Source organism: Narcine bancroftii, chromosome 2 (assembly GCF_036971445.1).
Source record: "Narcine bancroftii isolate sNarBan1 chromosome 2, sNarBan1.hap1, whole genome shotgun sequence".
Lineage (NCBI taxonomy): Eukaryota > Metazoa > Chordata > Chondrichthyes > Torpediniformes > Narcinidae > Narcine > Narcine bancroftii.
Window position 1 is genome coordinate 367920733 of NC_091470.1, and position 13656 is coordinate 367934388.

The 13656-nt window shown below is 45.9% G+C and overlaps 1 protein-coding gene across 1 annotated transcript in view; it reads left to right on the plus strand.

Annotated features, from left to right (window-relative positions):
- The window catches only part of LOC138755850 (desmoglein-4-like), a 139291-nt gene that overhangs the window by 44391 nt on the left and 81244 nt on the right, over positions 1-13656 (plus strand). The window contains exons 3-5 of the mRNA XM_069922572.1: positions 2094-2296; positions 7355-7486; positions 10774-10935. Coding sequence (XP_069778673.1) covers positions 2094-2296; positions 7355-7486; positions 10774-10935 — 497 coding nt within the window. The remainder of the gene's footprint in view (positions 1-2093; positions 2297-7354; positions 7487-10773; positions 10936-13656) is intronic.

A 13656-nucleotide genomic window follows, 5' to 3' on the forward strand; every position in this document is an offset into this window, starting at 1 on the left:
CCTCTCTAGCCCTCTGTGAAAACGTGTTCCACAGATTCACCATCCTCTGTCCCCCTCATCCTGAGTGGATGGATGGATGGGTGCATAAAATGTAGAAAAGGCCCTCTTATGTTGGAGAGACTGTACGCAGAATGGAAGATCGCTTTGCTAAGCACCTTCTCTCTGTGTCAATGACAGGGATCTCCCAGGGGCCAAACACTTCAATTCTGCACCCCATCCCCACACTGACATGTCTATCTATTGCTTCCATAGAATCAGGGACCATTACAGCACAGAAATAGGCCCCTTCAGCCCTTCTAATCTGTGCCAAACCATTTTCATTTTTGCCAGCCCCACTGTCCTGCACCCAGTCCTTAGTCCTCATTCCTCTTCCATCCATCCTTTCCAAATTCTTCTTAAATGTCAACAATGAGTCCGTTTCATGCACGGTCAAACCAAGACCACCCGTAAATTGGAGGAGCAACACCTAATATTCCATCTGGGGCAGTCTCCAACTAGATGGCAATAACATCAGTGTCTCCGGTTTCTGCTGGTCCACTCCCCATTCTCCCTCTCTTCCCCATCCCCTCCAGCTCTCCACCCCCTTCCCTCCCTTCATAGAGCCATGTCCCTGTTTGCTGGTGTGCCCTCCCTCCCATACCTCCTGTCTGTGGGACTATGCCCCTCCCCCCCATTATTTTATTCAGGAGCCAGCCTACATTTTGCTCTTATCTTGATGAAGGGTTCAAGCCTGAAATGTTGCTGATGTATCTTTATCTTTGCGACATAAAGTGCATTGAGCCATCAAACACTCCTCATGTGTTAACACCCTTCATCTCTGGGATTGTGCTTGTGAATCTTCTTTGGACTCTCTCCAACAGCAGCACATCCTTCCTTGGATATGGGGCCCAAAACCGCTCAGTGGACTCCAAATGTGGTCTGACCAATGCTTTGAAAAACGCCAGTAAGGTATCCCTGTTTTACACAGTTCGGCTTTGCCGATGTGTTAGGCGAGCGAAGAAGAGATCAAACAGAAGACAATTGGCTGGAGGAACCCAGCAGAACGAGGAGCTTCGGGGGAAGAAAGAAAATTATTGACGATTCAGGCCTGGAGCCTTCAAGGAGGCCTTCCTTTCTCCCCATTCTTTTTTTCTCGGTCGAGTGGCTCCGGCCTATTGAGTTCCTCTCAGCAAGTTGTACTTTGCTCCAAATTCTAGCGTCTCTGCCTTTCATGTCTTCAAAAGCAAATGGAGTTGTGAATGGAACATAAATCGAGGCTTAAGTCTAGTCTGATCAAAACAAAAAAGTGGGGGTGGGATGGTTTGCGTAGCGGATAGCGCAACGCTGTTGCAGTGCCAGTGACCAGGTTTGAATTTTGCCCCTCTCTGCAAGGAGTTTGTACATTCTTCCTGTCAGAGTGAATTTTCCCTGGTTTCTTCCCATCCTTCAAAACGTACCGTGGGTTGTAGGTCAATCGGGTGTAATTGGGCGGCACGGACTCGTGGACCAAAAGGGGGTGTTACCGTGTTGTATGCCTAAAAGAGGCAGAAATTGGCTATTCAGCCCATCAAGTGTGCCCCACCATTTAATCATAAGTGGATTCCCACTTAGCCCCACTGCCTGGCTTTCTCCCCATGACCTTCAATGTCCTAATCTTGAGCCCATTTTCCACTGCCATCCCAGTTAATTTCAGTAATAATTGGGTCTAGAGCAATGGTTCTCAACCTTCCCTTCCCACATTAAGCAATCCCTTACTAATCACAGAGCCCTGATGGCCTAGGGATGACTTAAATCACTCTCCTAAATGGTCCAACCACGGGAAAGAACCTTTCTGTCCATGCCTTTCAACATTGGAAATATTCCAATGAGACACGTCCCTCATTCTTGTAAATTCCAAAGAGCACGTTCGAAATATTCCTCATTAAGTTAATCCTTTAATTCCTGGGATCATCCTTGTGAACTTCCTCTGAACCCTTTCCATTTGGCTAGTTTCCTCGTTGATGGAATTCTACATGAATTTTGTTAGATTAAACCATTTTGCACAACAGGCAACTTCATTTGAAATGCCCCGTATTTATTCCTTTGACAAATTCTATGTGTTTTTCTACATCCAGTGCCATTTTCTGACTGTGGATTGAGTGAAAACATTTGGTTCAGTGCCAATGACAGCGACTTTGAAGTGTTTCATAACAGATCAGTGCATGCATCCAAGCCACTAACTATTGATGGAAACCGTGAATTTGAAGTGTGGGCAGTCGAGTTGGTCATGGGCGAAACATGGATGATGCATGTTCTGCTAATCCTGCCAAACACGGAGGTAAGAGGGCGATGGGTCCAGGTCGTGGTTGGTGCAGATAGAATGGGGGAGCGGAGGGAGAGATTGTCAATTGCAGAGAACCTGTTGCCTTGCTGAATCCACCTGCAGCACGTCACCCAAATTTGATTCTTTAATGCTGGTGCGGTTAGCGTGACGACATTACAGCGCCTGTGACCCGGGTTCGAATCCAGTGCTGTCTCTAAGGAGTTTGTACATTTTCCTTGTGACCTGCGTGGGTTGACTCCAGGTCCTCTGGTTTCTTTCCGCCCTCCAAAAACAAAACGTACAGGGATTATAGGTTAATTGGGGCTTTTTGTGGGTCAGTAGGGCCTGTTATCCATGCTGTCTGTCTAAATTTAAAATTTAAAAATGTTTTTTTTTTTTGGCCCAACAGCCCACCAGATTGTATTTCTGGTTTTCACAGAGTGCATAGGAGCAGGAATCGGCCATCCGGCCCATCGAGCCTATTCCGCCATTCAACAAGATCATGGTTGATGCGGCTGTGGACTCGGCTCCACCAATCTGCCTTTTCTCCAGATGTGAAAATCCGTCTGACTGCCTTGAATACATTTAATGAGGCAGTCTCATTGGGCGGAGAATTCCACAGATTCTGGGAGAAGCAGTTCCTCCTCTTCTTCTACTCTCACCTTCCAGAGGGAACAACTTTCCTGCCTCTGTCTTGTCTCTCCCTGTCATAACATTATTGTGAAATGTTCTAAGGTTTCAGCTGTCAACTGCAATATTGAGATGATCAGGAGAAGTTGTTGGAGGGGAGGGAGAAAAAGCAGCAAAACCATTGGGGATAGAACATAGAACAAACACTACAGGCCTCAATGTTTGTCTATCCAAATAGTCCTTAAAAAAAAAAAAAATTCTAAACCCTCCCTTCTCCGTAACCCTCTATTTTTCTTCCGTCCATGTGCCTGTCTAAATGCCCCTCATGTTTCAGCCTCCACTACCACCTCTGGCAAAGCATTCCAGACCTTCACAACTCTCTGCATAAAAAAAAAACTTACCCCAAGCGTCTCCCCTAAACTTCCCTTCCTTCACTTTGTACACACGTCCTCTGGTATTTACTGATCCTGCTCTGGGAAACAGGCACTGACTGTCCACCCTATCGATGCCTCTCATAATCTTGTAGACCTCGATCAAGACTCCTCCCATCCTTCTACGTTCCAAAGAGAAAAGTCCCAGCTCTGCTAACCTTGCCTCAAAAGCCTTATTTTCCAATCTAGGCAACATCCTGGTGAATCTCCTCTGCACCCTCTCCACAGCTTCCACATCCTCCTGTAATGAGGTGACCAGAACTGAACACTATACTCTGTGTGGTCTCAGCAGAGATTTATAGAGCTGCAACACGACCTCTCTACTCTTGAACTCAATCCCCCTATTAATGAAGCCCAGCATCCCATAGGCCACCTTGAGGAATGTATGGATTTGGACCCTAAGGTCCCTCTCTTCATCCACACCAATGGCTTTCAAACATTTTCTTTCCACTCACATTCCACTTTAAGTAATCCCTATGCCATAGGTGCTCTGAGATTAGTCAGGTATTACTTAAAGAGGGGTGTATATGGTGGAAAAAAGATTGAAAAACCACTGCTTTTTTTTAGGAAGGAAAATATTGGTCAGCACAGCATACTATACTCTAGACGCAATTATTACTGAAATATTTTGCTTGAGAAAAATTGTCATTAGCCCATTTCCTTTGGAGTTTGAATCTGTCCACATATCAAATCAATTAGTGGTTTTCAAACTTTTTCTTTCCACTCACATAAGAACATAAGAAATAGGAGCAGGGGTTGGCCTTTCGGCCCATCAAACCTTCTCTGCATTTCAATACGATCATGGCTGATCTGATCATTGATTTAACCTGACTCCACCCACCTGCCTTTTCTCCATATCCCTTAATTCCTTTTTTAATGTAAAAATCTGTCTGACTAAACCTTAAATATGTTTAATGAAGTCACCTCAACCACTTCCCTGGGCAGAGAATTCCACAGATTCATGACAGTTTTTCCTCATCTCTGTCTTAAATCTACTCCCCTGAATCAATGAGGCTGTGCCCCCTAGTTCTGGTCTCACTGACCAGTGAAAACAATTTTCCTGCCTCTATCATATCCATCCCTTTCATAAGTTCTCCTCTCATTCCTCTGAATTAGAGTGAGCATAATCCTAGATGATTTAGTCTCTCCTCGTAGGTCAATCCCCTCATCTCCAGGATCAACCTGGTGAACCTCCTCTGGACGGCCTCCAAGGCCAGTCTATCCTTCCTCAAGTATGGAGACCAGAACTGCACACAGGACTCCATGTGCAACTTCACCAGGACCTTGTACAGTTGCAGCATGTCCTCCCTGCTCTTGAATTCAATTCCTCTAGCGGTGAAGGCCAACATTCCATTTGCCTTCTTAATAACCTGTTGTACCTGCAACCCAATGTTTTGCGATTCATGCACAAGCCCTCCCAAGTCCTTCTACACTACAGCATGTTACAGTCTTTCACCATTTAAATAATAATCTGCTCTTCTATTTTTCCTACCAAAGTGGATGGCCTCACATATACTAACGTTGTCCTCCTTCTGCCAGACCTTTGCCCACTCACCTAACTTAACTATATCCTTCTGCAGCCTCTCCACATTCTCTGTAGAATTTGCTTTTCCATTCAATTTAGTATCATCCGTAAACTTGGCTACTCTACACTCTGTCCCCTCTTCCACATCATCATTGCAAATGGTGGACAGCTACGGACCCAGTGCCCCCACCCCCCGCCACTTACCACTGTCTGTCAATCAGAAAAACACCCATTTTCCCACTCTCTGCTTTCTGTCAGTTAACTATTCCTCAATCCATGCCAATATACTTCCCCTGACTCCATTCATCTGTATCTTATTGATGTCTCCTGTGCGGCACCTTATCAAATGCCATCTGGAAATCCAAATATTCAACATCAACTACACCCATTATATCCTCAAAGAACTCCAGCAAGTTTGTCAAAGAAGACTTGCCCTTTCTGAATCCCTGCTGTGTCTGTCTGATGGAGCCCATTTGTTCTAAACGTCTCGTGATTTCATCCTTAATGTCAGCTTCAAGCATTTTTCCGACTACAGACGTTAAGATAACTGGCCGATAGTTACCCATCTTCTGCCGACGTCCCTTTTTAAAAAGTGGCGGGACATTTAACTCCCTCCATTTCCTTCAGTACCCTGGGATGCATCCCATCAGGACCAGGGGATTTTTCCACTTTCAGCCCCATTAGTTTGCTCATCACTACCTCTTTTGTAAAATTATTTTTTTGGGGCCCTCACCTCCTGCTACGTCCCCATCACCACTCTTTGGCAGGCTGGACGTGTTCAATGCCTTGGCCATTTTCTCATTACTCAATATCAATCTCCCTTTCTCATCTTCCAAGGGACTCTAGTCACCCTCTTCTGTATTATATATTTACAAAAAATTTTTGCCATCTGTTATTATATTTTGTGCTAATTTCCCTTCATAATCCTTCTTCCCTTCCCTTATTTCCCATTTAGTTCTCCTTTGTTGCCTTTTCAAGTTTTCCCAATCCTTCAATTTCCCACTTCTCTTGGCTACTTTGTACACATGAGCTTTTAATTTTACACTTTCCTTTATTTCCTTAGTTAACCAAGGCTGACCCTTCCCTCTCTTACTGCCCTTATTGTTAACGAGAATATAGTTTTGTTGAGCACAGTGAAAAATCTCTTTAAAAGTCTTCCACTGTTCCTCAACTGTTCTGCCAACTAGCCTGTGCTACCAGTCCACGCTGACCAATTCCTCCCTCATCCTGTTGTAGTCTCCCCTGTTCAAGCATAATTCACTAGTTTTAGATCTAACTCTCGCACCCTCCATCTGTATGAGAAATTCAACCATGGTATGATTGCTTTTTCCAAGAGGGTCCCTAACTACTAGATCGTTAATTTTACTTCTCTCGTTGCGCAATACTAGATCTAAAACAGCATTCTCCCTGGTTGGATCCTTAACACGCTGCTCAAGAAATCTATCATGGATGTCTTCTCCAGCCTCCTTGCACCAGGAGGCAACACACTTACCACTAAGTAATCCCTTAGTAATCGCAGAGCACTTATGGCACAGAGATTATTTAAGATGGTGTCCGAGTAGAAAGAAAAATTTGAAAACCACTGACCCACACTTGTAAGTGTCCGACCATTAACCCTGGACTCAGCCTTCTGGTTTGTCCTTCCAAATGCATCACCTCACACTTATCCGGATTGAGTGCCACCTGCCACTTCTCTGCCCAACTCTGTTTTCTTTCTGTATCGTTTTGTAACTGACAACCTTCAGCTCCATCCACAACTCCTCTGACCTCCGTGTCATCCACAGACTTACTGACCCATCCTTCCACCTCTTCAGTGGATACAGGTATAAATGGTTGCCAGATAGACCCATCTGTTCTGCCAACGTGTAGCTGCTGAGTTTCCTGTTCAAAATGAGGTAAAAATTCTTGAAAAAATCCCAAGTTTCAAGTTCATTATCACGTGACCCGAGGCACAGTGTAAAAGGTTTGTTTAAGTCCTATCCAGCAAGTTTGCCCTTGCAGAACTGTAACAAATAAAGCAGAGAGCAAAGTTGCAGAGAGGAGGCGATTGGAATGGGAAAAGGGCCATGTTATTGTACAAACATGAGGTTCCAATAGGAGTCTGTTAGCAACTAAAACCTCCAGATCAGGAAGATCTAAACCTTCACCAGACAGTTCTCCTGCCTGGGTTACTTCTCCATCCTCAGATTTGTCCCAGAAGTCAATATGAATGAGTTTTTCATGGAGGATAATGCCCAGATCCACTGGCTGTTCAGGCTCATTCTTTTGAAACCGATCTGTCACCAGCTAAATCAAAACCATAACCTCATTTATTTGGATGGATGTATTTGGTTAAGGATTCACAAATAGCCTGCTTCATTAGGTACGTGTTTTTTGGATGTACTAGCATGTCTCCGGTTGTTTGTAACTCCTTATGAATGTTCTGGCCCTCCAACCCCTTGAACTCCATGGAGCTAAACCAGGCATTTTCTTTGCACCTTGACACAGCTTGCAAAGAGAAGAGTCCAAGTTATCCAGTTTCCCACAAAGAGGACCTCCCGGCGGCAGAAGAGAGAGTGGATCATTCCACCTATGGACATTACAGAGAACCAGCTCCCAAGCACTGAACCCATAGCTGCTGTAAGTTGATGTCTGTGGCTTAAGACTGAGACAGAGGAGCGGAGGCCATTCGGCCCATCGAGTCTTCCCTGTTATTTAATCATGACCTGATCCATTTTCCCACTGCCCGGCCTTCTCCCCATAAACGCTGATGCCCTGGCTAATCAAGAACATATCAATCTCTGCCTTAAGTACACAGAATGACCTGGCCTCCACAACCACCTGTGGCAACAAAATTCCACAGATGTACCACCCTTCAGCAATCAGACGAGCTTTCGTTGATTCAGAAGTCTGGTAATGTGTGCAGTTGACTATAAAATGACCACTGTAAATTGCTGAGTAGGTGGGTAGAAGACCTCTACGGATATGTAGTGGAAAATGTACTGACCGGCTGCCTCACAACCTGGTATGGGGGCACCTATACCTCTAAGCAGAAAGCCCTGCAAAAGTTAATGGACACAGCCCAGTGCATCACAGGCAAAACTCTCCCCTTACCAGGATGTGAGGCAGCCGGTCAGTACATTTTCCACTACATATCTGTAGAGGTCTTCTACCCACCTACTCAGCAATTTACAGTGGTCATTTTATAGTCAACTGCACACATTACCAGACTTCTGAATCAACGAAAGCTCGTCTGATTGCTGAAGGGTGGTACATCTGTGGAATTTTGTTGCCACAGGTGGTTGTGGAGGCCAGGTCATTGTGTGGTATGGTTGCTACATGGAATGCTACCATTGGAGAGCAGATTTTAGATTCATTATCAGAGCTCACACATGAGACCACATGCAACCCTGAGATTCTTTTTCCTCCGGGTGAGGCTGAATTACCACTTATTGGTAGTGCCAAAAGATAACTAACTCACTGTACACATGTAAACGAATAAAGAAATGTAAACAAATTGTACAATACAGAAACAGAGTAAAATCAATGAAGTGCACAAGTCCTTAAATGAGCCCCTGATGGAGTTTGTCGTTGAGGAGTCTGATGGCGGAGGGGGAGCAGCTATTCCTGAACCTGGTGGTTGCGAGTCTTGTGGCGCCGACACCTCTTTCCTGATGGCAGCAGCGAGAACAGAGCGTTTGCTGGGTGGTGTGGATCCTTGATGATCGCTGCTGCTCTCCGAACGGCAGCGTTCCCTGTAGAACTTTTAAAATTTAGGCCTAAAGCACGGTAACAGGCCATTTCAGCCCATGAGCCCCTGCTATCCAAGGTTCAGGTACAGCTGTTCCCCCTCCACCATCAGACTTCTCAACAACAAACTCAATCAGAGACTCGTTTAAAGACTCTCACTGCTCATCATTTTATTACTGAATATTTTTTCTCTATGTACACAGACAGTTTGTTTACATTTATTTCTTGTTACAATTACCCATAAGTAGAAATTTTGCCTGGCCCACAGAAAACTGGTATCTCATGGTTGTATGTGATGTCTGTATGCACTCTGGAAAGAAATTGGTACTTTGAGGTTTGAATAAGATAAGAAGTAACATACAGTAGAAATCCAAAAATCTGGATGCCTGAAATCCGGACCAGCTGAGAATCCAGACTTTTCCAAATCTCTCCAACTTTTAAAATTTAGCAGGCTTCTGTCTGGATATGTGTGTAAGCGCCACAGATGTAGCAACGAGTGACAACTTTATTTTTCTTTAAAACGGCTTGTTTGAGAAATGAAACTTGATGTGTTTCCTTAAATTGGAATCTTAAAAGTCATGCCTGAGTATCAGGAAAATCCAGACTGACCCAATCCCCGAGCAGTCTGGATTATCAGGCTTAAAAGGAGCAGAAGTAGGTCTGTGAATTCTACTCCGCTATTCCATCATGAGCTGATCCATTCTCCCAAGGCATCCTCACTCAGTGGGGTGAGAATGAAATTGGATTGGTGCAAAGTTGGTGTAAGTGGGACCTTAATTGCAGGTTCGGTGAGCTGAAGGGCCTATTTCCATGTTGTAATCTGAATGCAATCAATAATCGAGGATGCACTTTCCTCCAGGGAAGAGAAGTTCAAAGGTTTGTCACTTCTGAGTATATCATAAATGATGCACTTTACAACCACATTGCACCAATGGCAGAAGGGACGAGTGTTCAAGATAAAGTTTATTATCATCCGATTGCACAAATACATCTTGTCCAAGCAGTGTTCTCGAGTCCTCAATGCAAAACATGCAGACATACCAAACGTAGATCAAAAATAAATGTTGGTCAGTGTGAGCAGTTCCTTTCGTCATTCAGCGTTCTCACTGCCCGTGAATAGGGTGCTAATTAGATGACACAACAGTAATGGCCTCATCAGCCAACAATGATGAGTTGCTCAGCAGAGAAGAGGTGGAAAATCTCGTGAAATGGTAACAACCTGGACCGAACGGAGGAGATGATTGTGGACTTCAGGAATGACCACCCTCCACTATACATCAATGACTCTAGTGGAGAGCACCAGGTTCTTTGGAGTGCACTTAACTAGTGACCTATCGTGGACCCTCAACATCTCCTCACTTGTCAGGAAGGCATGAAGACTGAAGCGGACAAGGCTACAGGCCACCGTCACGTCAGCATTCTGAAGGAGCTCAATCGAGTGTGTCGTGGCCGGCTGCATCACAGTGTGGTACGGTTGCTGCAGAGAAATGGATCAGAGGTCAATCCACAGGACCAGAAGTATGACAGAGATGATCACTGGAGTCTCCCCTCCTCCCCTGCACCCCCCCCCCCCCAACAATGGAAGTGATCTACCGGGATTGTTGTACAAAGAGGGTGCACAAAATCACTGAGAATCCCTTCCACCCCGCACACAGCATCTTTCCGCTGCTCCCGTCAAGGAAGAGGTACAGGAGGATCAGAGCCAGCACCACCAGGCTGAGGAACAGCTTTATTGTTTGTCTGTATGTGTCTTAGGTCTGGTTGTGTGTCTGTGTGTTTTGCACCGAGCACCGGAGAATGTTGTTTCGTCGGGTTGAACTTGTGCAATTGGATATTAGTCAACTTAACTTGAATTAGGCAGCTAATTTGACAGAATGCATGTCCTACATAATGTGGAACTTAAGATCATAAGGCATCGGAGCAGAAATAGGCCATTCAGCCCATCAAGACTGCCCCGCCATTCAATCATGATCTGATCCATTATCCCGCACAGCCCCACTCCCCATGACCTTTGATGACCTGGCTAGTCCAGTTCCCTTAATGCCCCCAAGGATTTGGTTTCCACAACTGTCTGTGGCAACAAATTCTGCAGCTTCTTGGTGCTGCTGGAGTCGGATTCAACCAAGCAAGTATAGGTTATAAATTAAAAATAATCTCCTTGGCTTTACTTGCTCCAGATTAGGTCGGAATTTGAAGATGTGAAAGACATTGAAATCACCTACACCATTACTGGATTTGGGGCTAATAAGCCTCCTTTGGGTCTATTTGTGATTAATCCTCGCACTGGAGATATAACCATTACAAGAAGTGTCGACCGTGAAGTCTATTCTAGCTTTAATGTAAGTAGCGACAGTTTTTCCAAAGTTCCAAGAGAGTTTACGGAGATGTGGTTATGACTCCATCTTTGATACATTGAAGATGCAGAGCACCAATGAATCCTGTTGATCAGACATCGTAGAATATAGAACGCTACAGCACTGAACAAGCCCTCTGGCCCACAGGGTTATGCCAACCTATATATTCCAACCAGAGCTAACTAAACCCTTCCTACTTATAACCTTCTATTTTTATTTCATCTATGTGCCAATGTAAGTGTCGCTTAAATGCCCCTATTGTTCCGGCCATCACCCCTGGCAAAGCATTGCAGGCACCCACAACTTGATATCTCCCCTAAACATTCCTCTCCTTTCTTTGTACATGTGCCCTCTGGTGTTTACTATTCCTGCCTTGGGAAACAAGAGCTGGCTGTCCACCCTATCGATGCCTCTTAAAATCTTGTACATCCCTATTAAGTCTCCTCTCATCCTTCTACGCTCCAAAGAGAAAAGTCCCAGCTCTGCTAACCTTGACTCATGAGACTTATTTTCCAATCCAGGCAACATCCTGGTGAATCTCCTCTGCCCCCTCTCTGTAGCTTCCACATCCTTCCTGTCATGAGCTGACCAGAAATGTACACAAAGTGTGGTCTCTCCATGGATTTGTAGAGCTGCAACGTGAACGTACGTCGATATTTTATCAAACAAAATGTAATATCCATTTGTGCTCAATTAAAACAACTCTTTCTCTTCTACCAACAATATAAAATAGAAAGGATGTGTCAGAAGGGCAATGTATGATAGTTATGGGGGATTTAACTTGCAAATGGATTGGGAATACCAAGTTGGGACTTGATCTTGAGAGAGAATTTGTAGAATGCCTGCCAGATGGATTTTTCTAGAGCAGTTTGTTGATGAGAACGCAAGGGATTATGGTTGGTGAAGTCTCGGCCTCCGAGGAAATAGCGGAAATGGTGTGTGGCCAGGTACAGGGCCAGGAGTTCTCGATCAAAGGTGGTGACTGAAAAAGGCAAGTGGCTTCCATGTACTGTTCATGAACTGCTAGAGGACCGCTCCTATCACTGTGACGGATGCGTCGACTGTAAGGGCGGTTGGGGCCTCCATCTTCGGGTGCATGAGCATGGATGAGCTGGCGAGCGCGTCCTTCATCTTCTCGAAAGGTGCTGTAGCGTCGGTGGACCAATGGAGTTCTTTCATGGAGGCGGAGATGAGATCGAAGAGGGGTCGCAAAATAGCAGCAGCCTGGGGTATGAACCTGTTGTAGTAATTGACCATTCCTACAAATTCCTGCAGGCCTTTCAGTGTGATAGGCTGTGGGAATTGGTGAATGGCCTCTACTTTGTCTGGGAGGGGCACTGCACCATCTTTGGTTATGCTGTACCCCAGGAAGTTAATCTGTTGGCTGCCGGATTCACATTTGGCTGGATTGATGGTGAGGCCAAACTGGCGCAGGCCGGAAAACAGTTGGCAGAGGTGGGTGACTTCTTCCTCAGGCTCTTGCCATCAAGTAGTCATCCAGATAGATGAAGAGGTAGGACATATCATGCCCTACTGCGTCCATTAGTCACTGGAACATTTGGGCGGAATTTTTAAGGCCAAAGGGCATCTGTAGAAGTTTGAAAAGGCCGAAAGGGGTGATAATGTCCGTCTTTTGTATATCATTGGGGTGAACCGGAATTTGGCAGTAGCCCCTGATGAGGTCGACCTTGGAGAAATTGAAGGCGCCATTGAGGTTAGCAGTGAAGTCTTTTATGCGTGGGACCAGGTATCGGTTGGGAATGATGGTGCCATTTAATCTCTTGTAGTTGCTGCAGCGTCTCAAGCTGCCGTTGCCCTTTAGTACCATGTGCAGAGGTGAAGACCCTGGGCTGTCTGACTCTTCCATGCTTGCAAATGCCTCTCTCGCGAGCTTGAGCTTGTCAGGTGCCAGCTGACAGGCCCAGGAGTGGATGGATGGACCCTTGGTTGAAATGTGGTGCTGCACCCCATGGGGTGGCTGAGTCGGTGAGAACTGTGGTCACAGGATGGCTGGAAACTCAGCAAGGAGGCACGAGTAGCGGTTAATAGCTGTCTGCACTGTGGCGAGGTGAGTGGCCTGCTCGTTTGACATTTCGAGGGGGATGGTTTGAAATGTCTCTGGGTGTACCAGCCGTCTGCCCTGAAGGTTGACGAGGAGGGAGTGCGCCCAGAGAAAGTCCGCTCAAAGCAGGGGCTTGTCGACTGTGGCCAGAGTGAAATGCCAGTAGAAATCTCTGTCACTGAACTGTAGGGGAATGCATTTGCGCCTGAAAATGGAGTTGTTGGCTGCACAAAGGGTGGGGGGCCGCATGGTCTCGAGAAATAGGAGGAATGATGCTTATCTCAGTTCCTGTGTTGACCAGGAACCTGCGGCCCGAGATGCTGTCCCACACATGGAGTAGGCTGTTCCTCTGGTCAGCTGTCGCAGCCACTAACGGTGGCTGGCCCACTCGTTTCCCTGAAACGAGCAGGGTTAACGCCATTTTCATGCCTCCGACTTCCAGCGATGGTGATAGAAGCACAGGCGTGGCTCCATGTAGGAGGGGTGCTTATCTGCTGGCGGGCTGGGTTTGTGGGGCGGTTGCTGTGGTGGTTTGATTATTCGGAGAAGAGCCTCTGGATTCTTACATTTTGTGCGGTAGAGACATCGGCCTTAGCAGTCACCTTCCTAGGGTCGCTGAAATTGGCGTCAGCGAGCAGGAGGTG